Below are 24208 nucleotides of genomic sequence, written 5' to 3' on the forward strand. Positions count from 1 at the left end.
AATAAATAAACAAAATTTATGTTTCTACTTACTTTAAGGAGTGCTTTATTATATGAGAAAACAATTGATTCAATAATATTGTTGCGAATTACTGCATTTCTTTCGCGTCGCGGCATTTTATTTACAATAAAGTACATAAACTATAATACAACTCAATTCAATTATGTTTGAGATCTTTGGACCGCTCGACGGTCCGATCCCGACTCTTCGATTGTCCGTTGATAACACACCTCCGTGGCAACCCCTCTCTTCTATTATTCTTTAAGGAGGTGTTCACAACAGGGCTGTTTCACATTACAGCCACTTGATTTGGACAAGTCGCCGTAACAATATTATCATAAACATTAAAAAAGAGATATAATTCTTGTAACAATATCGTGTCCGAAACATTAAGTAATCAACTTTCAAACGCAAACATATCGAGGTTAAACAATCGAAAGTATTCAATCATTATACTTGTTGGATTCGTTTCTTCGCCCTTCATCAAAACACGTACGATTCTATTTAAAATTAAACGAAAATAATTTATCAAAAATATTTAAGTTCCTCTGCTTTCAGACGCTACTATCTCAGGATTAAATGACCACAATACTACTCGTCTTATCATGCTCTTGTTACGAGCCGAGGGCCAGGCAGTTTGGGTGGCCGGAGGTTGCATGTAATTGGAATTTTTGGATGAGGTGCGTAGACCAGCCGATGTTTATTTCGACACGGGTAGCTACCTTTAAAATTAGGATAAGGTGTTTGGAGAAATTGATATTAGGGTTAGAAAAGAAATAAAGATATACCTCGAGCGGTTAAGATATATCTTGGTGGGTTATACCAACTACTGGTTTGAAACAGGAGGTGGAAATGATTAAACTTGAAACCAAAGAAAACTGGTAAAAACTAAATTATTACGCGTTGGGTTTTACAACTGTAAGTAAGTTTTCGCGGAAGAAGAATTGAAACTCGATGTTACTAATGTTTCCGCGTCGACGAATGACTCGAAACTAGCCCAATTCCCGGTCGCGTTTGGGCCCTTTATATAGTCAGTTTTTCTGTGGAAAAATGGTAGTGGGGATGATCCTATGTGGTCCGACTCCAGAAATGTTCGTCGTCGTACTCTCTCGGAGGTACTCGACTCGCGATATACAAATGAATCCCCGGCTGGCTGGCGCCAGCCTGGCGTATGCCTTCAGGAGGGAATATAAAAAATTCGTGGGAAGATTCTCCGTACGTTACACTCTAAAAGGCTCTTGAAAGCAAGCTACGAAATTCTTTTATTTCCGAATACCATAATCTGCGAAGCTTCAGAAAATCGGGTCTGCTTTATTCTACGTCCACCGAGATGGATATCCGGCGATCGTAATCCGCCGTTCGCAGAAGTCAGGAGACCAGAAACATAAAAACAACCGTGTCGCTGAAATTTCGCAACTCCATGTATCGGATTAACCGTCGGAAGACGGTTTCGATGGTCGCGGGCAACGTCTTACGACCGTTAGTCTATACGTACTCCGAATATCGCTTTCCGGCAAATTTTTTTTTTGGGGGGGGGATAGTACTGCTATGCTCCATAAGGTACGGAAGAAAGCGGTGGAGGGGGACGGAACTAAAGGAAACCAGAAATCCTGCTGGATGATTGGCTTCTATCTTCAGTACGATCGGGTCGCGCCGTTTATTTACAACACAGAGGCAACCTTTAGCGAACACCAACGACGACCCCCCACCCCACCCCGATCCAGCACCTAAAGGTGTCGGTGATGCAGCCACGTAGTGTTTGCACTCGTGGTTGGAGTGGCGAAAGCGACGATTCGTTACCGGGAAACACGCGAGTGTCGATCGAGTTTTCCTTCTTCGGTTTCGGCGGCGCTGTTGGTGCGGCGAGTTTATTGGAAATTTGTGGCGACGGCGGGGAATATCAATTTTGGTGGGACGTGACTGGGAACAGGTTTTTGGCAGCGTTAAAAGGAACGCATTGAAATTGCGTATCGCTTCTAACGGTTAAGATTCGAATTAAAAAATGCGATCAATTAGGAAGAATATTATTTTTGGTTTATGGACCGTCGAGGTCATTTCAACCCGTGGCGTTTGGATCATTGCTTAACACGTTCGCCCGCAGCATAAAGAACGTCATATTAATGTTCTGAATATAATTATTTAAAATTATAGCACATAGCATGATATTTAGAGAATTGATGCCTTCACTTTGGCGGCATTTTCATCATGTCGCGTAAGATGATACAATGTATTTAATGCAATAAATACAATAAATATAACTATGCTGATAGCGAACGTAATATAATTTAATTACTCAGCTTTTGGCAATTATGTAAAATACTAGAAATAGTATTTAATGTATTACATTATATTATATATAATGTACAGTTTTTAGTATGATATACAGTATAAATGTATTTAATTATACTATATAATACACGATATAATAATTTAGTATAATATACAGTATAATGTATATATATATATATATATTATACTGTATATTATACTAAATTATTATATTGTATATTATATAGTATAATTATATATATATATATATATATATATATATATATATATATATATATATATATATACATAATTATAATTATATATTATAAAATATAAAAAATGTTAATTTAATAATATTTTATTAATTATATATATATATTTATATATAAAATATATATAATTAATAATATTATCAAATTTACATTTTTTATATTTTTTTATTGCTGCAGCATTTAATACATTATTACCGTATTAAATTATGCATTAACCTAATAAGAATGGTTTAGTACGATTACATTGTGTATAATGTTATTGATCCTGGAATTCCTAATAAATTAAACATTATTTAAAATCATGGAAATTTGAGTTCCTCGTTGTATTATTCAAATATTTTAATGATGCAACAATCTAGTTATCGTTATTTATGCGATAGTAATTATTGATATCTAAATTCCTCATAAATGTGATATCAATAAATAATCATTGTACGTCATATAACAAACATTGTTAAAAAGAACAATATGAGACAATTTTAAACAATATCATATGAAAATATAACATTGAGCATCATATATCCCATAAATTTAATATAAAATTCGTATCGATGTTATTATAATTCCGTTCAATATTATTGGAGCTTTAATACCTGAACAAAAAATATTATTTAATAGCATGAGAGTTGAAGTTCTGTACAAAAAATATTATTAAATTATTATTATATATGTTATTATATATATTAAAATATTATATTCTCGAACTTAAAATTCATATTATCCTAACATTAATTAGTGTCGTTAAAATTCAAATTGCTGTTAAATTGACATAAACTAATATGATGAGAGGTATTATTGTTTCCTGTTGTCGAAATATAAATTTCTTATAAGCTAATATTGATTTCGTGAGAGACTGGATGTGGTTTGTGGTGAGTGGACGGTGACAAGGTGACTATGTACATATAATATTATACGATATTGGCTGTAATGTAATTAGAACTCGCCATTTGTGATTGTGATTGGAGTATGATGAATATTGTAATGCGACTGTAATTACATGCTATTAGGAGAAGATGATTGATTAAAACCATCAACCCAATTATATGTATATTAAATATAGAAAATAATATAATACACACACAATAATTTTTTTTTTGTTAAGTTACACAATTTTGCTTCGTGTAATGTTTAAAAGTGTAAAATGATGATAACGATAATTTTATCATTTATAATATTGTTTGTTATATTCCCCGCCTATTTTATATCTTCTACACTTTCTAAAATTTTTGGTATTTCTATATTTGATCATTGGTAATTAGTTATTAATTTTATTTGTCATTTATATTAGTACTACCACGATTTACAGCGGGTATTTTTTATAGTTTTCCCCCAGTTTACATATCTTACAATTTTTAAATTTCTAGTACTTGTATATTTGACTATTGCATTTTCTGTAGACTCTATATTTTTCGTAATCACAACTTACACCGGTCTTTTTTTATAGTTTTCCCCTATTTTGCATCTTTCATAATTTTTAAATTTTTAGTTCTTGTGTATTTGACTATTCCATTTACGTAGTTTCTATATTTTAGTGTTTCTATATTCGCCAGTTGCATTTTAGTGGTTTCTATGGCTTTAGTATTTCTATATTTGATTATTACATTCGTGCAGTTTTTATATTTTTAATATTTCTTTATTTATTATGTATACTCTATTTATATTGTTTATACATATAGCCAAATATAAAAATACTAAAATGTAGAAGCTACATGAATTCAAAAATTCAGTAAATTTTATATTTGTTGTATATTAATAATCTATATTATAATATAATAATATAATAAATATAATATATATAGTAATATATAATAAATAGTATCCATATTTGAATATATCTACATTTGATTACTGAATTTATATAGTTTCTACATTTTACTATCTTTATATTTGATTATTGTATTTCGTCAAGTTTCTAATATTTCTATCATTTTCTTCTTAATTGTATGTTGCATGTATCGGAATTCTGCCATGTATTACAACGATTCTTACAATCATTGAGCTTCTGCTGTGATTTTTTAATGTATAGTATTTCTACAGTCGACGACATTTATCATTTGATGGATCGTGCGAAATCATTCGGCTCGAATTCACATTTAACTAAACTCGAATAGCGGAATTATGTTTGATGCGAGATTTTCGCGGAAAATTTTGCGAAACTCTCAACGGTATTGATCGACGAGAAAGAGAATGATCGACTTTCGAGTTCACGTCGTATTTGTTGCATAGGGGATTATGGATTTGATGGATTGATAATGAGCCAGCTATCAGCGCAAGGATTATTTCGTACTGGTTTCGTGAATGTTTGATAAGCTTCGATTAGGCCACTGATTTTACATGTCTATATAAAATATACATTTGTTGTTGTAATAATCTCTGTGCAATTCGTCAGGAGAAATTCATTATCGAACGTATTCTCCTTTTAATAATTGGGAACCATTTTAATGAAATTTGTTCATAATAATAATAATTATTATTATTATTTCCTCTGCAGTTCGATGAAAATTAACGAGAGAAAATCACCTTCTATAAACAAATACAACCGCGTATTATTCTTACGATTATTTCATCATTCATTTAAATTGAATTTATGTGTAATGATAATTAAATATTACATTGGTTGAAGTTACGTGAAAATCAAGAACAGAAAACATTTTCCATAAATAAATATATTTATTTTAATTATAATATTTATTTTAGTTACGAACTTATATGAAATAATTATTAAAACCTATTTTCAAAGAAGTTTCATGAAGATCGTGGAGAATAAAATCATTAGTAATAAATGGATATGTACACGTACATTTTTGTTAAAGATTGTCTCAATGTTTATTTAATTTTCAAATCATTCATAATTGATAATTATTTCATTGGTAATTAAGTAGAAATCTTCAGAATTAAAGTTTTCTTGTACATATATACATAAATATAAAGTTAAAAAAATTGTGTCTAAAAATATAGCAGTAATTTTCTTTCGAAAAGAAAACTTTCGAAATCATAATTAATATTGCTTGGTCATCTCTCGGTTCGCTAATGTGCTTCAATAATCAAACACAGCTATAATTCCGAAGAGTTCCATGCCATAATTATCACGTTCGAAAATTCAATTATTGTATAATATGAGAATCAATTCTATTTAGTATTTCACGAAACCGAAATATGGATGTATATAAATTCCATAATTGATATACAAGGAAATTCATTTATTTAATAACGAGAAAGCTACGTATTTAGTGTATCACGAATGAAAACAATAATTGAAACAATTTTTAATTAGTTATATAATATTTTCGGGATTATTTTTATTAAAATTGTATAATTGATATAACTGCGGAATCGAATGATGCGAGAGAAGTGAAAATCAATGTATTCAATGATCGGCTGATGATTGAGAAGTGAGAGGCGATTGAGATTGTTATTTACATATGTCGAGAATATAGTGCGTGAAATTAGCGTAAATATTCGCGTGTATATTTTAATTTTTTGTACAATCAATTGACAATATAAATTGATGAAATTTGATTATCAACAGTATACAACAACTCTGAAAATTCTTCGACATTTTGCTTTTATTGAAATTCCTTAATAACATATCATTTATTATCATCGAAATTCAAATTGCTGTAAATTTTCGCATTAGCATTGCTGAAATTAAAATTCGTATTAATCTAACATTAACTGGTGTCGTTCAAATTGTAATTGCTATAAAATTAACATAAGCTATGTGGTCTGGCTAGAACTTACTATTGTTATAATTTATATTATTTACCATTATAAATTGATAAAATATGATTATCAACAATGTTGAACAATATAAAATTCTTATGATATTTCAATTTTTATTTTAAATTTCGTTCGAAGAATCGCTGTTCCTGTCAACAACCAAACTTCGTCTGAGGAATAATTACCCTTCCACAAAATTCAACTATTCCGATCCCTTCATTATAAAGTTTTTAATATTCGTATAGCCTCGGGCTATTTATAAATTCCTCGGAGAAAAAATTTTACAGATTCTCCGACGTAATTAACCCCTTGAAATACGATTTCTTTCATTGTCATGTTGATTAGCATACTCTGTCGTTAATAAATTCTACACGAGACAGAAAATTTATATTTGTTACATTATATGACTGCGTTGTTTTAAATGACAACATATTCAATTTTTATTGTAACATATTTTTGAACATTTAGTACATATCGAATATATATCATTCGAGCAAGGAGGGGATAGTTTTACCCTTAAAAATATAAACGAAGGAAAGAAATTCAATTTTTTAATATCTTTAAATTTTTATCTTAAATTTTTTTAATATCTGGTGCAATTTTAAAAATATGGAAGTTCTATCTCAAAGAAAATAAAAAGGGGTGCAAAATCTAATTTTCGCTGGAAGTAATTTCTTAATATCCAATAAAATTGTAGAAATAATTATGCAGAGAGGGAAACATCTACAAGATACCACATTCATTCAGGGGGTAGTTTCGTACTACGAAAAATAAAAAGGGATGAAACATTTAATTTTCACTGCAAATATTTTATTAATATACGGTAAAATTTTAGAAATAAACATGGAGATAGGTAATATCTAGACATCGTTATTAAGGCGGTAGTTTCACCCTGAAGAAAGTAAGGAAGGCATGAAAAATTTAATTTATGTTATAAACAGCTTTTTAATGTCATGAGAATTTTGATAACATATACAAAAATAGGGTAACATCTACATATCGCAATTAAAAAGGGGCTGTTCCGCTCTAAAAAAAAATAGGTAAAGGGGATAAAAAGTTCAAATTTTATTATACGCATTATTTTAATACCTGATAAATTTGCAAAATATACAAGAAAATGGGATAACATCAGGATGTCGTTGTTAAAGGGGCAGTTTCACCGTGCAGAAAATAAAAAGGGGATGAAAATTTTTTGTTTAGGAGCAATTAAAATTATGAAATAAAATTGTCCGACATTCATAATTTCGACATAAAAATCATCGAAAAATCGTAAATTATCCGTCGCGACGCGTGCTCACGAGCCAGAATCAGCGTAATCGTTTAACTCCTGCGAAATTTGCCCTAATCGCGATCATCTGAAGCTGTAGTGACTCCGTGTCATTGTTACAAGTGCGCCAACGATATTTCACCAAATTCTGATTCGCTGGATCAACCGAAACTTGCTGGACCAATTGAATTTCGGCGGCCGGGGGTGGCCAGCCGCCTTCGTAAAGGTCGCGCGAACATGATAATCACATTTCCGACTCAGCGCGAATATTTTTGGCTCTACGCACGGCCGGCACTACACCATAAATCGCACGAAACGAAAAATGGTTCGATGGAACTCGAGCGATAAGCGAAAATGAAACTTTGTTGGTCATTTTTCAAATTCGCGTGCTTCTGATAAGTTCGAAACGTTTCTCCGGCGTATGAAATCACCGTGATTCTGTCGAACGAAGTATTCCCTTTCCAACGAATCCAAGAACGTTGATCTGCGATACTTTGTTGCAAATTTATAGCAGTTTTGAAAAAAAGTATACAAGATTAATGTGATTTCTGAGGTCGTGGAATTCTAGGCGAACATTTTTCGAAATTCAGAATACCATAACTTCGTTAAAAAATATCGTAGGGTGGTGTTTTTCTACTCATTTTAGAAGTCCAATTTCCCAGTTTCGTAGCATCTTAATTCTCCTGTTTTATAAATTTTATTTCGTTAATACCCTGCACTGTAAATAAAAATGGTTCCGTCCTGTCGATTTCTCATATTCGCATAGATCTGAGTGGTTCAAAAAATTGTTTGGCAAACGCAATCACAATTATTTTAACGAACGAAGTCTCCCCTTTCGAATGAGCCCGAAAGTATTGATCTATGATTTTTGTTTGCCATCGTATAGCACCTTGGATTCTCTTCCGAATGAAATTCTGAAATTCAAAATACCGTAACTTTGTTAACAAAAAAAACTGTAGAATGGTGTTCTTAGATACATTTCAAAGGGTGAAATCTTCGCTTTCGCGCCGTTTGGATTATTTAGTATTAGTGCCCGATCGCGAGTGCCTGATCTCCGTTCCTTCATGAAGTGGCTGAAACGACGAGAAACCTGGCAGAAAAGTATAAATTTCATTGTTTTGTTTCTACACTTTTCATTGATAAGTGTTACATCGACGAGATTGCATAGCGAATATATTTTAGCCAATTGGTGTTATTTCAATCATTTCGATGATAATTTTAATGACAATAATTTCAAGGATAATAATTTCAAAGATAATAATTTCGAGAATTATATTTCCAAAGACAACAATTTCGGAGACAACACTTTCTAGAATAACAATTACAAAGATAGTAATTTCTAGGATAACAATTTCAAAAATAATAATTTCTAGAATAATTTCTGGGATAATTTCGAAGGTAATAATTTCGAAGATAGTAATTTCGAAGATAATGATTTCGAAGATATCAATGTCGAAGATAACAATTTTGAAGATAACAATTTCGAAAATGATAATTTCAGAATTAATAATTTCAAAGATGATAATTTCGAAGATAATAATTGACAATTTCGGTCGAAATTATAGAAATCCTGTTAAATACAAGCAAATACTAAATAAAATATAATTTTCTTGACATTGCGATATCTTCTGAACCGTCGATTAGTTCTTTATTTTCTTGGCTACAACAGTGAAGTCACGATGCTCCTTCCCTATTCTCTTGCGGAACGATACGTCACTATAACGAAAGCCCCTGTAATTAATCCTTTCCAAGACCTTTAAGCGGCACCTCCTCGCGATGATCTGCGCGTAATTGGAAGTCATGATTGCAGTCACTAACTTCGGTATGCTCAGAAAATTATGGATCACGCTATTAATTCCAGTGTCAGATATCGGTACTTTCACTTGCTGTCCATTATTCAGCGCATTGGCAACCTCCACGGACACGGACACTAAGCCCTCGCCAATTTTTCGCTGCTGCATCTCCGGCAGCGTAGCCAGGAACATCAACTCCATAATACAATCAATATTATAATATTTGAATAAATTTATCTTGCTGTGTATAGCAATCAGAAAATCTACGTAGCCCCTGGCCCGGTGATGTACGCAATTATCCTTGAATCTTTCAAGCCAACTCTTTTGGCAAGGTCGCCAGAGGACCGGGCGATGTCGACGAAACGGTGGGCGCCCACACGGACGTCGCGGGTTAGTTACAGGATCTCTCGGCATCGGATGATCTCTCAATATCTTAATTTTATTGAGAACAACACCAACAACTTCCCCAGTCTTGACGTCGACTGCAACAATGCTGACACCGTCTTTAGCAATTTCCACACAGAGCTCCTCGAGCGCTCTGACGCTACAAGGCGCCGATATCAGATTTACGGCTTTGCAGATGCTCTCGTTGGGGAAAAAGCTTTTCCTTATTACTTGTAATGCTCCCTCCAAAGTATCCTCCGTCAGAGACTCGAACTCGATTTCTCCACCTTCTATGGAGCCCCACTCAATGCAGGATTCAGTATTAGTTCTGGAACTGAACGAAAAGAAACAATTAATTAGTATGCACGTAATATTAAACGGTATATTAAACGACGGAAGCTTTAATCGAATCAAGTTTCCAGAAACGTTTGGAGATACAGTAATGTCTTCCTAACTGACGCTCGGATTACGCACAGAAATGGACAATCTGGGAAGAGGAGACACGATTACTCGAGCCTCGCGGCTCGTTTTTATAGTTATCGGTGAATCGACAACTTTGTAGACGACTCGTTTTTATAAGCGAATAGATTGGAAATATCTATACGCCAGGATTAAACACATTTTTCCGTTCCGAAAAACTTGCAATTTCTCGATCCATCCGTTTCGAATGGCACGATGTTTCAATGCGCATACTTCTAAATTCATAATTTCGAAATTATCTGGTTTCTGTAGTTTCTGATTTTTAAGATTCCAATTCCAATTCAAATCAAATTGACGGTTTTTAAATTCTCTGATTTATAAATTTACAATTTCGAAGTCAGCTGATTTCTATATGATCAAATTTTTAAGATTTCAATTTCTAAATTCTTTGATTTATAAATTCACGATTTTTCAGTTTTCTGAAATTTTAATTGTTATCAACTGGTTTCTAAATGTTCTAGTTCTTACCGTTTCGATTTCTGAATTGTTTGATTTCTGCATTTACGCTTTTTAAGATTTCCGACTCTTAAATTTACAAATTTTTAAATCATCTGCTTCCCAAATTTTCTAAATCTTATCATTTTAATTTCTAAATTCTTTGATTTACAAATTCACGATTTTTAAGTTCTCCGATTTCTATATATATAAATGTACATTTTTTAAATTATCTAGTATTTAAATTTTCTAATTTTCAAGATTTCAATTTACAAATTTGAATAATCGTATCTCCTCTTCCCGACTTGTCCATCTTCGTGCACTATCCGAGCGTCAATTAGGGAGAATTCTCCGTATCCGGCCAAAATAGAGGTTGACTCATATCTCGATGAAAAATATATTTTATTTATAAATATTTAAATTCGTAAAAATAAATTGTCTTTCATATACCCGACACACGGAAAACATTAGTCAAAACAAGTGACTGAAGAATGTTCGCGGAAGAATATAGCAAAAATGTACGTACCATTCCATTTTAGTTCACTAAGAAATTCTCACTATACTTCACTGGGAAAATTAACTGAGAAAATTCGCCGAGGTCTTCGCACTGATCACTGCTGCACTGATCACAGAATGAGTGTTTCCGTTGACATCGGCAGGGTATTTATACTGTCCTTGCTAAAGGACAGAACGTCCTAATCAGCAAAGACGAACAATGACAAAAGGATACTACCCGAAAAAAAATGCGCCAGGTATGAAAACGTCTCCCGTGGAAAATCATTAGCCACCGCGGCCGGCTATCAGGTAAGCACGTGTACCTGCGATGACCGGTCGTGTCATACGGATTTTACAAGGATCGGTTCGTTCGGTTAAATTAAAAGAAAAAGAACAGCGGCGGATTAGGCCGAGCTAGTGGAAATGAGTCAATTGAAGGAACCATCGTAAACAGGCTCGCACCGAGCCTTGATGAAAATTATGATTTGCAAGGGAAAGCAGAACCTACGGGGACTAATTAGGGCCTGGTTATTTACAGTACCTTTGTTATTGGATATATTTACAGGGTGAAGTTATCGAAAACATGTTCCTACAAAAGTTGTTTAGCATGAAAGGGGGCATTCGATGGTATGAAGAATTTTCCTGCAGGTATAGTGATGCGGGAGATATCCAAGTGGAATTAATGTTTTCAAATGTCATCTTTGTATAGCGATGCCGAGAGATCTGTTACATACGAAAAATATAAGGATATGAAACAGTTATTACATTATGTAACGCCTGTGCATCATGACTATTTCAAAACACCGCCACATAAAGAGAGTAAATAAATAATAACAATATCTTATTTTAAGTTTAACAATATATAAATATATTTAACGTTCAAAATAAGAAACGAGACTCCTATTTTATTTATTGTAATTATTAATAAACAAAATTATATGGATTAATAGAAAATATATTTCGAATGATATTTAAAATTTCATAATTGAAATTAAATGATTATTACAATTGACTAATTATGAAAATGATGTAAGTCCATTTAAAGCCAGCAAACATGTATTACTTTGGTTAAATTACATATTGATAAATTAGTAGTATTTTATTTTTTTATACATAATATAACAGCTGTCTGTTGAAACGAACAACGTGATATTATTTCATGTAGTAAAATGATATAAATGCAATGCATATGCGACAAATGAACGCAAGTCGCTAGCTGAAATCTACACATGCATTCGACTGTGCACTAGCAAAAGTCCAGAAAAGCTGTTATTGAAATTAATTTCTCAATGCCATAAATAAAGTTTTTATTTTCAAATAAAACTTTTTTTAATAATCGCTCTATTTGTCATAGCGTGTCATAGCGTATTAGGGATTTCAATTTTGTATCGCGCCTCGGGCACCAGTACGCATTAATCCGCCAATGCTTGGGAGGGCTCTTTATTTCGCCCTTGCTGAAGAACAGAGAACTCGTATTCGTCAAGGACGAACAATGCCGGCGAAAAAGATGCCGGGCGTGAAAATGCCTCGCGAATACAACCCTTGGTCGCCGAGACCGGCCATCAGCTATATGTATACAGTGAGTCCCACTGACATTCGAACACTTCTCAAGGCGCAATTTTAACTTTTTTAAAATTAGAGTAGACGATTTGAATTTTTTTTTAGATCATAGAGGGACCTGTATAATAGACAATGTTACAATTTTGCTATTACATGCTTGGAATGACAAAACAAAGTAAAAGTCTCTCGTTGTTTAACTTTCTTATCTGAGGAAGCTATTTTTGATCACTTTTAGGCTAATTTTGCCGATTTTGCCGATTTTTCGAACTTCGAGATATTTAACTAATGAATGTTTAATAAAATATTTATAAATAATTTCAATATATATCATTAGTTAATTATATTTATTAATAATGATAAAATCTATAAATTTCGAATACTTCTTTTGAAATATGAAGGTTAATTATTTAAAAATAAAAAAGGATGTTTATATTATGAAATCTAACGAAAATGTAAAAAATGCGTCTTGTTGATCTCGGTAAGTTATACGCATGCTGAAAATTTCATTGAAATCGTTTAACGCAATGGTAAGTTACAAACGTTAAAAGATTGTAAAAATTGCAAATTTCTCACACTTCTTGATAAAAAGTGCGATTTTTGCGATCATTAATTATTTACAGCTCGTACGAAGGTCAACCGATTTCAGTGAAATTTTTAGAATGTACATAACTTATCGTTATCTAAATAATAAATGTATAATTATAATTATTAATATTATACAAATAATAAATTAAATTTTTTAAAATAAAAAAAACACCATTTTCAAAATAAACCAATGAGAAACGATTAAGATTTCCGAATGATTCAATTTGTATTGCGCTTGTCCTCCCGATGATGAATTGTAGACAATATCGATCTATCCGTGCGAAGCAGTATTTTCGTGAAAACGTTACTCTCCCTTATACATTTTAGTATTTTACAGTATTATATATCGTCCGCATCTGTTCACCAAAAGTCGAGTCGCAGGCGAGTTTTCGTCGAGTCCCTCATTTCAAGAAATATATTTCGCTACCAATATTTTAGGGCATCGTTGGTCAGAATTAAAATTTTTCGTTGAAGATTGTCTCAATTTTTGTTTCATTATCAATTAATTAATAATTGATGATTATTTCATTGGAAATTCCATAGAAATCTCTAGAATACAAATTTTATTTTACATATAAATAAATATAAATTTGAAATGATTATGTCTAAAAATATAGCAGCAATTTTCTTTCAAAAAGAATGCTTTCGTTGCCTCGCGGCTCGTTTTTATAGTTGGTGGCAATCGTTAACTATAAAAACGAACCGCAAAGCTCGAATAATTGTATCTCCTCTTCCCAAATTGTCCATTTTTGTTTCTAAGGCTGAGCATCAATTAGGGAGAATTTACTGTACACATAACAATTCCATACTTGATATATAAGGAAATTCATTTATTTAATAATAAGAAAGCTATGTATTTAATGTATCAAGAATGAAAAAAATAATTGAAATAATTTTTAATTATTTATTTAATATTTTCGGGGTTATTTTTATTAAAATTGTATAATTGGTATAACTGCGGAATCGAATGATGCGTGAGCAGTGAAAATCAATGTATTCGATGATCGGATGATGAATGAGAAGTGAGAGGCGATTGAAATTGTTATTTACATATATAGAATTTTGAGCGTGAAATTAGCGTAAATATTCGCGTGTATATTTTAATCTTTTGTATAATCAATTGACAATATAAATTTATGAAATTTGATTATCAACAGTATACAACAATTCTGAAATTTCTTCGACATTTTGTTTTTATTGAAAATTCCTTAATAACATATTATTTAATATCATCGAAATTGAAATTGCTGTCAATTTTCGCATTAGCATTGCTGAAATTAACATTCGTATTAATTACTATAAAATTAACACATAAGCTATGTAGTCCGGCTAGAATTTACTATTGTTATAATTTATAGTATTTACTATTATAAATCGATAAAATATGATTATCAACAATATTGAACAATTATAATTAACAACACCGAAAGTTTTTCGACGGCTCGATTTTTATTTCGAACATCATGAATTTCACTGGTAAATCGATATATGTATAGCTGTGTAAACAGAATTCGTGCACAATCTGAGCGTCAATTAGGGTGGATTTACTGCACCGTACGGTAAATTGCACGGGAGACCGAGCGGCCGGGCACGGTCATTAGCCAAGAAAACGTAGATTGTTGCGTACATTGTTTTCTTGTTCATTTACAAGAATGCGTACAGTCCGCGGACCTTCCAGCGGATTGGGCAGAGGAAACGTTCACCCCTTAAGGTACCGTTACGGCCATTCACGATCGAAGAGAATACAAATAAGAATTTCTTGGTTAATCTCCCCCACCATTATTCACCCGTAATCAATAGACTAGAATGCCGTGCTGATGATGGGCAGAACATTGTCCGATGGGGGAGGGGGCAAGCAGAAATTAAAATCAGAAATTCTAGCATACCCAAATACGTGACATGAACGGTCGGTTCTTAGGACCGGTTGTAAAATTATAAGGACTTTCAAGGGGCCAGACCCAGGATCTCGACTTTGATACTTTTACGACCGGTCCTCGAGTTTATGGCACGCATTATATTATTATATATATATTTAATGATAAAAGTTCTTTCTTTTTCACTTAAAAATCGATGTAAATATCGACATTAAGATGCGATCCTTTGCGATCATCGAGAACGAATCTTTAACCCAGGCACGGTTGTTCTAGTCGACGACTTTTCGAATTGTATTGTAAAAGTGTTTACATACCTCACTGATTAATATCTATACGATGGAACTTGAAAAATCGATGATTATATCGAGAAATAACGAATAGTATAAACAAATAGTTTTGTTGAATAGCATGTACAAAGCATCGAATCTGATCATCGATATCTTATAATATTCGTTTTAAAACATTGTTCGTATCACCTATATTTTTTAGATATTTCCACGTTTCCATATACATTCATAGTACATTGTATATTAAATTCTTCCCAATTTTCTTTCGGCTTCTAAAGAAAAATGGGCAATTTGGAAATAGGAGATACGGTTATTCGAGCCTTGCAGCTCCTTTTTATAGATACCGATTGTCAGCAACTATAAAAACCAGTTCCAAGGCTCGATTAATCGTATCTTCTCTTCCCAAATTATCCATTTTTGTTTCTAAGCTGAGCATCAATTAGGGAGAATTTACTGTACACATAACAATTCCATACCTGATATATAAGGAAATTCATTTATTTAATAATAAGAAAGCTATGTATTGAGTGTGTTAAGAATGAAAAAAATAATTGAAATAATTTTTAATTATTTATTTAATATTTTCGGGATTATTTTTATTAAAATTGTATAATTAGTATAAATGCGGAAACGAATGATGCGTGATCAATGTATTCAATGATCGGATGATGAATGAGAAGTGAGAGGCGATTGAGATTGTTATTTACATATGTCGAGAATTTTGTGCGTAAAATTAGCGTAAATATTCGCTTGTATATTTCAAGTTTTTGTATAATCAATTGACAAAATAAATTGATGAAATTTGATTATCAACAGTATTGAACAACTCTGAAAATTCTTCGACATTTTGCTTTTATTGAAAATTCCTTAATAACATATAATTTAATATCATTTTTTTTAAACATATAAAAAAATAAGGTAACATCTACATATCGCAATTAAAAAAGGGCTGTTCCGCTCTAAAAGAAAATAGGAAAAGGGGATATAGAGTTCACGTTTTATTATACACATTATTTCAATATCTGATAAATTTGATGAATATACAAGAAAATAGAATAACATCAGGATGTCGTTGTTAAAGTGGCAGTTTCACAGTGCAGAAAATAAAAAGGAGAATATTTTGTCCAGGTGCAATTAAAATTATGAAATAAAATTGTCCGACATTCGTACCGGCGATTCTTGTCAACCAGCGCTAAAAATCATCGAAAAATCGTAAATTATCCGTCGCGACGCGTGCTCTTATTATCCGTTTTATTATCCGTCGACGACAAGCCAGAACTAGCGTAATCGTCTAACTCCTGCGAAATTTGCCCTAATCGCTATCATCTGAAGCTCTAGTGACTCCGTGTCATTGTTACAAGTGCGCCAACGATATTTCACCAAGTTCTGATTTGCTGGATCAACCGAAACTTGCTGGACCAATTGAATTTCGGCGGCTGGGGGTCGCGCGAACATGATAATCACATTTCCGATTCGGCGCGAATATTTTTGGCTCTGTGCACTGCCGGCACTACACCATAAATCGCACGAAACGAAAAATGGTTCGATGGAACTCGAGCGATAAGCGAAAATGGAACATTGTTGGTCGTTTTTCAAATTCGCGTGCTTCTAATATGTTCGAAACGTTTCTCCGGCGTACGAAATCACCGTGATTCTGTGGAACGAAGTATTCCCTTTCCAACGAGTCCAAGAACATTGATCTGCGATATTTTGTTGCCAATTCATGGCAGTTTTGAAAAAAAGTGTCCAAGGTTAGTGTGATTTCTGTGGTCGTGGAATTCTAGGCGAACATTTTTTAGGGTGGTGTTCTTCGACTCATTTTAAAAGTCCAAGTTTCCAGTTTCGTAGCATCTTAATTCTTCTGTTTAATAAATTTTATTTCGTTAATACCCTGCACTGTAAATACAAATGTTTCCGTCTTGTCGATTTCTCATATTCGCATACGTCTGAGTGGTTCAAAAAATTGTTTAGTTCACAATTATTTTAACGAACGAAGTCTCCCCTTTCGAATGAGCCCGAAAATATTGATCTATGATTTTTGTTTGCCATCGTATAGCACCTTGGATTCTCTTCCGAATGAAATCCTGAAATTCAAAATATCGTAACTTTGTTAACAAAACTAACTATAAAATGGTGTCCTTAGATACATTTCAAAGGGTGAAATCTTAGCTTCCGCGCCGTTTGGATTATTCAGTATTAGTGCCTTTGTATCTTTAAGACCCCCCATTCTAAGTAGAGATGGTAATTTTTTGGTTATTTTCAAATTCACATTTCTCTCATAATTTAAACTTTTCATAGCGATTGAAATGACTATGATCTGATAGAATGAAGTCTCCTCTTTCCATTGGGACCAAAAACAGTGATCTACTAGCTTTCCTTGCCATTTTCTGCCATTTTACACCATTTTATGCTACTTTATCCCATTTTATGCAATTTTAGGCAATTTTATGCTATTTTATACCATTTGATGCCATTTTCTGTGTACGGAAATTATTCAAAATTCAAGCAATGGATTTTCAAAAACATGTAATTCGCTATCCTCTCTACAATGATTGCAACTCTGTTACATAACGAATGTATTAGAGGCTGAGCAAAGCCGCTAATAGGATTCACGTCTGCATGCAATTCTGTTAAAGGGGTTTAATTGATTATTTTAGTTGCAGTCTGTTAATATCCGTTTTAACACGAGACCGCAAGCTTCTGTTAATCCACTAGATCGCGACGCGGATCGGAAATTACAGTGAGAACGCAGCAGTCAATCGGATGTGTGCACCACTTTGATTATTCCTCTATTGTAACTACATATCCGTATTTACAAACTTCCCTTTTTATTTATCATTGTATTATATTCATAAAATTCTGAACATTTCTTTATCGTTGCGTCAATATTTATTTTTAAAGAAATTGAAAACATACTGCAAAATTTGTTATCAATGAAGCAGACTGAGAATTTATTAATTGCTCAAGAATTTGTATACATTTGTCTACGACAAATGATACAAATTATTAACATTATATTTACAATGAATTATGAACAATTTTATTACAGCAACAATTGTTGACAATATATTTACAATGAATTACGAACAATTTTATCACAACAACAATTATTAACAAGCCACAATTATTAATAGCGAGAACTTTGTATAATTATGATATTTGCATATTTTGAAAGCGTACGTTGCTAAAAAGTAATTGTCGATTTTGGGTTAGCTTTCGTCATAGAGCATTTATTAGGCGATAAAGTCGTTCCAAATCTTGTTCTTTTAATAATAATCTACGAAAAGTAAGATCAATTGTTAATAATGGCAATAGAATTTTATAAATTTATGACGAAACATCATTATTCAAATGCAAAATGGTGGAATCATCGGAAGCCAAATTCGGTCATATTATAGAGTTTGTATTTGTATGTCGCGATCGACGTAGACAATTTGTATTTAACACAACCAAGCTGTGGATAATAACACAAGATAATCACAATAGCTAATAACGAAAAGAAAAGTGCTAATCGTGCGAACCGTTCGGTTTCCCTTTGGAGCGGCTTCGCGGATTGAATCCATTGAATCTAAATCGTCTAAACAAACTGCAGTCAACCGAATTGTTACTGCTAATCAAATCGGACGCACCAAAACCGCCGTCGCGCCGGTGTAAATGAAATTCAACGTGGCAGGCGAATTGGATTGGAATTATACGTTTCTAATTCCGCGTGTACGCGGGACATTACCAAGGTTCGATTAACCGCTGGCTAGTTCGAACGTGAAAACGACAAACCTCCGGACAGTGTTAATAACGGCGTCGTTTAAACCACTCTACAATAATCCATAGATCGCCGATTGGAATACAAACTGTTCCGAAATAACAATCAAGATATCGCATTTCAAAAATCGAAACATTTAGGTACCATAATCTGAAAAATTAAAAATTACAAATTCGAAAATCGAAGAATTTAGAAATCGGAATCTCAAAAATTAAAACATTTAGGAATCAGATGACTTCAAAATTCTAAATTTAAAAATCAAATGACATAAAAATCGTGAATTTAAAAATCAAAGAATTTATAAATTGCAATCTTAAAAATCAAATAACATAAAAATCGAAGAATTTATAAATTGAAATCTTAAAAATCAGGAAATTTAGAAACCAAATGATTTCAAAGTTGTTAATTTAGATATCAGAAGACTTAAAAATCGTGAATTCAGAAATTGAAATCTTAAAAATCGGAAACTACAGAAACCAGATAATTTCGAAATTGTGAATTTAGAAGTATGCGCATTGAAACATCGTACCTTTCAAAACGGCTGGATCGAGAAACTGCAAGTTTCTCGGAAAGGAAGAATGTGTTTAATCCCGGCGTATAAATATTTCCAATTTGTTTCTACGGCGGCATCGTTCCGCTGATATTTCACAGAAAAAGATGTTGGTTCCGAAGGAACGGACGCGACTTATTCATCACGACCATGAATAATAATCAGAAAAGAATAACTGCGATTCCGTGCGAACTTTATGAATTCCGGAATTCTCGGCGATTTGCTTTATTTATTTTACGTCGGCGTTGCGCCGCAACAATGCAAATGTTGATGCAAATGCGCGAGTGCCTGATCTCCGTTCCTTCATGAAGTGGCTTAAACGACGAGTAACCAGGCAGAAAAGTATAAATTTCGTTGTTTTATTTCTACACTTTTCATTGATAAGTCGATTGATAAATCGACGAGATTCCAATAGCAATGCATAGCGAATATATTTTGGTCAATTGGTGTTATTTTAATCATTTCGATGATAATTCTAAAGATAATAATTTGAAGGATAATAATTTCAAGGATAATAATTTCAAGGATAATAATTTCAAGGATAATAATTTCGAGATCTATATTTCCAAAGATAACAATTTCGGAGATAACACTTTATAGAATAACAATTTCAAAGATAATAATTTCTAGGATAACAATTTCAAAGATAATTATTTCTAGGATCACTTCGAAGATAATAATTTCGAAGATAATAATGTCGAAGATGATCACAATGTCGAAGATAACAATTTCGAAGATGATAAGTTCAAAATTAATAATTCCAAAGATAATTTCGAGGATAATAATTCACAACTTCGGTCAAAATTATATTATCGTAATCGTGCTAAACACACGTAAATACTAAATAAAATATAATTTTCTTGATATCGCGATATCTTGTTTAAGAATCGTACAAGTTCTTTATTTTCTTGACTACTACAGTGAAGTCACGATGCTCATCCCCGATTCTCTCGCGGAACGGTACGTTATCCCAGCCAAAGTTCCTGTAATTGATCCTTTTAAAGACCTTAAAGCGGCACCTCCTCGCGATGATCTGCGCGTAATTGCAAGTCATGACGGCAGTCACTAACTTCGGTACGCCCAGGTAATGACGGATTATACTATCACCTCCAGTATCGGCTAATGGTACTTTCACATCTTCTCCACTACCCAGCGCATTGGCAACATCCACGGACAAGCACACTAAGCTCTCGCCAATATTTTGCTGCTGCATCTCCGGCAGCGTAGCCAGGAACATACACTCCATAATACAATCAACATCATAATATTCGAATAAATTTATCTGGTCGTTTATAGCAATCATCAAATCTAGGTAGGCATTGGCCGTGTGATGTTCACAATCTTCTCTGAAGCTCTCAAGCCAAGTCATTTCAGGAGGATGCCTGATGATCGGGGGAAGTCGATCGTACGGTGGTTGCCCCCACAACCACCGCGGGTCAATTTCATCTCTTTTTATTTTCTTAATTTTATTGAGAACGACACCAACAACTTTCTGAGTCTTGACTTCGATTGCGACAAGGCTGACACCGTCTCTAGTAACTGCCAAACACACCTCCTCGAGCGCTTTGACGCTACAAGGATCCGATAACAGATTTATGCCTTTGCAGATGCTCTCGTTGGGGAAAAAGCTTTTCCTTATTACTTCTAATGCTCCCTCCAAAGTATTCTCCGTCAGAGACTCGAACTCGATTTCTCCACCATTTATGGAGCCCCACTGAATGCAGGATTCAGTTGTAGTTCTGGAACTGAACGAAAAGAAACAATTAATTAGTATGCACGTATCTTGCAGCTTCTGATGGCGTGTGGTATAGTAATATTAAACGGTATATTAAACGACGGAAGCTTTAATCGAATCAAGTTTGCAGAAACGTTTGGAGATACAGTAATGTCTCCCTAACTGACGCTCGGATTACGCACAGAAATGGACAATCTGGGAAGAGGAGACACGATTACTCGAGCCTCGCGGCTCGTTTTTATAGTTATCGGTGAATCGACAACTTTGTAGACGACTCGTTTTTATAAGCGAATAAATTGGAAATATTTATACGCCAGGATTAAACACATTTTTCCGTTCCGAGAAACTTGCAATTTCTCGATCCAACCGTTTCGAATGGCACGGTGTTTCAATGCGCATACTTCTAAATTCATAATTTCGAAATTATCTGGTTTCTGTAGTTTCTGATTTTTAAGATTCCAATGTCTGAATCGTCCGATATTCAAATTGACGGTTTTTAAATTCTCTGATTTATAAATTTACAATTTCGAAGTTAGCTGATTTCTATATGATCTAATTTTTAAGATGTCAATCTCTAAATTCTTTGATTTACAAATTCACGATTTTTAAGTTCTCCGATTTCTAAATGTACATTTTTTAAATTATCTAGTATTTAAATGTTATAATTTTCAAGATTTCAATTTACAAAAATTTGAATAATCGTATCTCCTCTTCCCGACTTGTCCATCTTCGTGCACTATCCGAGCATCAATTAGGGAGAATTCTCCGTATCCGGCCAAACTAGAGGTTGATTCGTGTCTCGATGAAAAATATATTTTATTTATAAATATTTAAATTCGTAAAAATAAATTGTTCTTTCTTATACCCGACACACGGAAAACATTAGTCAAAACAAGTGACTGAAGAATGTTCGCGGAAAAATATAGCAAAAATGTACGTACCATGCCATTTTAGTTCACTAAGAAATTGTCACTATACTTCACTGGGAAAATTAACTGAGAAAATTCGCCGAAGTCTTCGCACTGATCACTGCTGTTTGCTGATTGCTGGTTGTTGCTGCACTGATCGCAGAATAAGTGTTTCCGTTGACATCGGCAGGCTATTTATACTGTCTTTGCTAAAGGACACAACGTCCTAATCAGCAAGGACGAACAATGACAAAAGGATACTACCGGAAAAGATGCGCCAGGTATAAAAACGTCTCCCGTGGAAAACCATTAGCCACCGCTGCCGGCTATCAGGTAAGCACATGTACCTGCGATGACCGGTCGTGTCATACGGATTTTGCAAGGATTGGCTCGTTCAGTTAAATTAAAAAAAAAAAGAGAAGCGGCGGATTAGGCCGAGCCAGTGCAAATGAGTCAATTGAAGGAACCATTGTAAACAGGCTCGCACCGAGCCTTGATGAAAATTATGATTTGCAAGGGAAAGCAGAACCTACCGGGAGTAAACAGGGTCTGGTTATTTACGGTAAATAAATAATAACAATATCTTATTTTAAGTTTAACAATATATAAATATATTTGACGTTCAAAATAAGAAACGAGACTCCTATTTTATTTATTGTTATTATTAATAAACAAAATTATATGGATTAATAGAAAATATATTTCAAATGATATTTAAAATTTCATAACTGAAATTAAATGATTATTACAATTGACTAATTATGAAAATGATGTAAGTCCATTTAAAGCCAGCAAACATGTATTATTTTGATTAAATTACATATTGATAAATTAGTAGTATTTTATTTTTTTTGTACATAATATAACAGCTGTCTGTTGAAACGAACGACGTGATATTATTTCATGTAGTAAAATGATATAAATGCAATGCATATGCGACTAATGAACGCAAGTTGCTAGCTGAAATCTACACATGCATTCGACTGTGCACTAGCAAAAGTCCCGAAAAGCTGTTATTGAAATTAATTTCTCAATGCCATAAATAAAGTTTTTATTTTCAAATAAAACTTTTTTTAATAATCGCTCTATTTGTCATAGCGTGTCATAGCGTATTGGGGATCTCAATTTTGTATCGCGCCTCGGGCACCAGTACGCATTAATCCGCCAATGCTTCGGAGGACTGTTCATTTCGCCCTTGCTGAAGAACAGAGAACCTCGTATTCGTCAAGGACGAACAATGCCGGCGAAAAAGATGCCGGGCATGAAAATGCCTCGCGAATACAACCCTTGGTCGCCGAGGCCGGCCATCAGCTATATGTATACAGTGACTCCCACTGACATTCGAACACTTCTCAAGGCGCAATTTTAACTTTTTTAAAATTAGAGTAGACGATTTGAATTTTTTTTAGATCATAGAGGGACCTGTATAATAGATAATGTTACAATTTTGCTATTACATACTTGGAATGACAAAACGAAGTAAAAAACTCTCGTTGTTTAACTTTCTTATCTGAGGAAGCTACTTTTGATCACTTTTGGGCTAATTTTGCCGATTTTTCGAACTTCGAGATATTTAACTAATAAATGTTCAATAAAATATATATAAATGATTTATATATACAGGGTGTTCCACAAATTATTCTAACAGCCGAAAATGAGGGGTAGCTGAGGTCATTTGAAGTAACTTTTTCCTTTGCGAAAATGCAATCTGCGTCTTTGTTTACGAGTTATTAACGGAAATCACTGACCAATGGGAGGTGACGGCGCGAAGTTCGAGAGCCCGCAGAAAGAGGCTTTGACAGATGGTCGGGACGGACTCGAGCCGCGTTCGA

At 33.3% G+C, this 24208-nt stretch overlaps 1 protein-coding gene across 1 annotated transcript in view; it reads right to left on the reverse strand.

Annotated features, from left to right (window-relative positions):
• Nucleotides 1–11244, reverse strand: part of LOC143263020 (uncharacterized) — a 55019-nt gene extending 43775 nt beyond the window's left edge. The window contains exons 1-2 of the mRNA XM_076528322.1: nt 11149–11244; nt 9349–10041 (exon numbers count right to left, since the gene is read on the reverse strand). Of these exons, the coding sequence (XP_076384437.1) occupies nt 9349–10041; nt 11149–11156 (701 nt within the window). The 5' untranslated portion in view covers nt 11157–11244. The remainder of the gene's footprint in view (nt 1–9348; nt 10042–11148) is intronic.
• Nucleotides 11245–24208: the final 12964 nt, after the last annotated feature.

The sequence above is a fragment of the Megalopta genalis genome, unplaced genomic scaffold (assembly GCF_051020955.1).
Source record: "Megalopta genalis isolate 19385.01 unplaced genomic scaffold, iyMegGena1_principal scaffold0292, whole genome shotgun sequence".
In the NCBI taxonomy this organism is placed as follows: domain Eukaryota; kingdom Metazoa; phylum Arthropoda; class Insecta; order Hymenoptera; family Halictidae; genus Megalopta; species Megalopta genalis.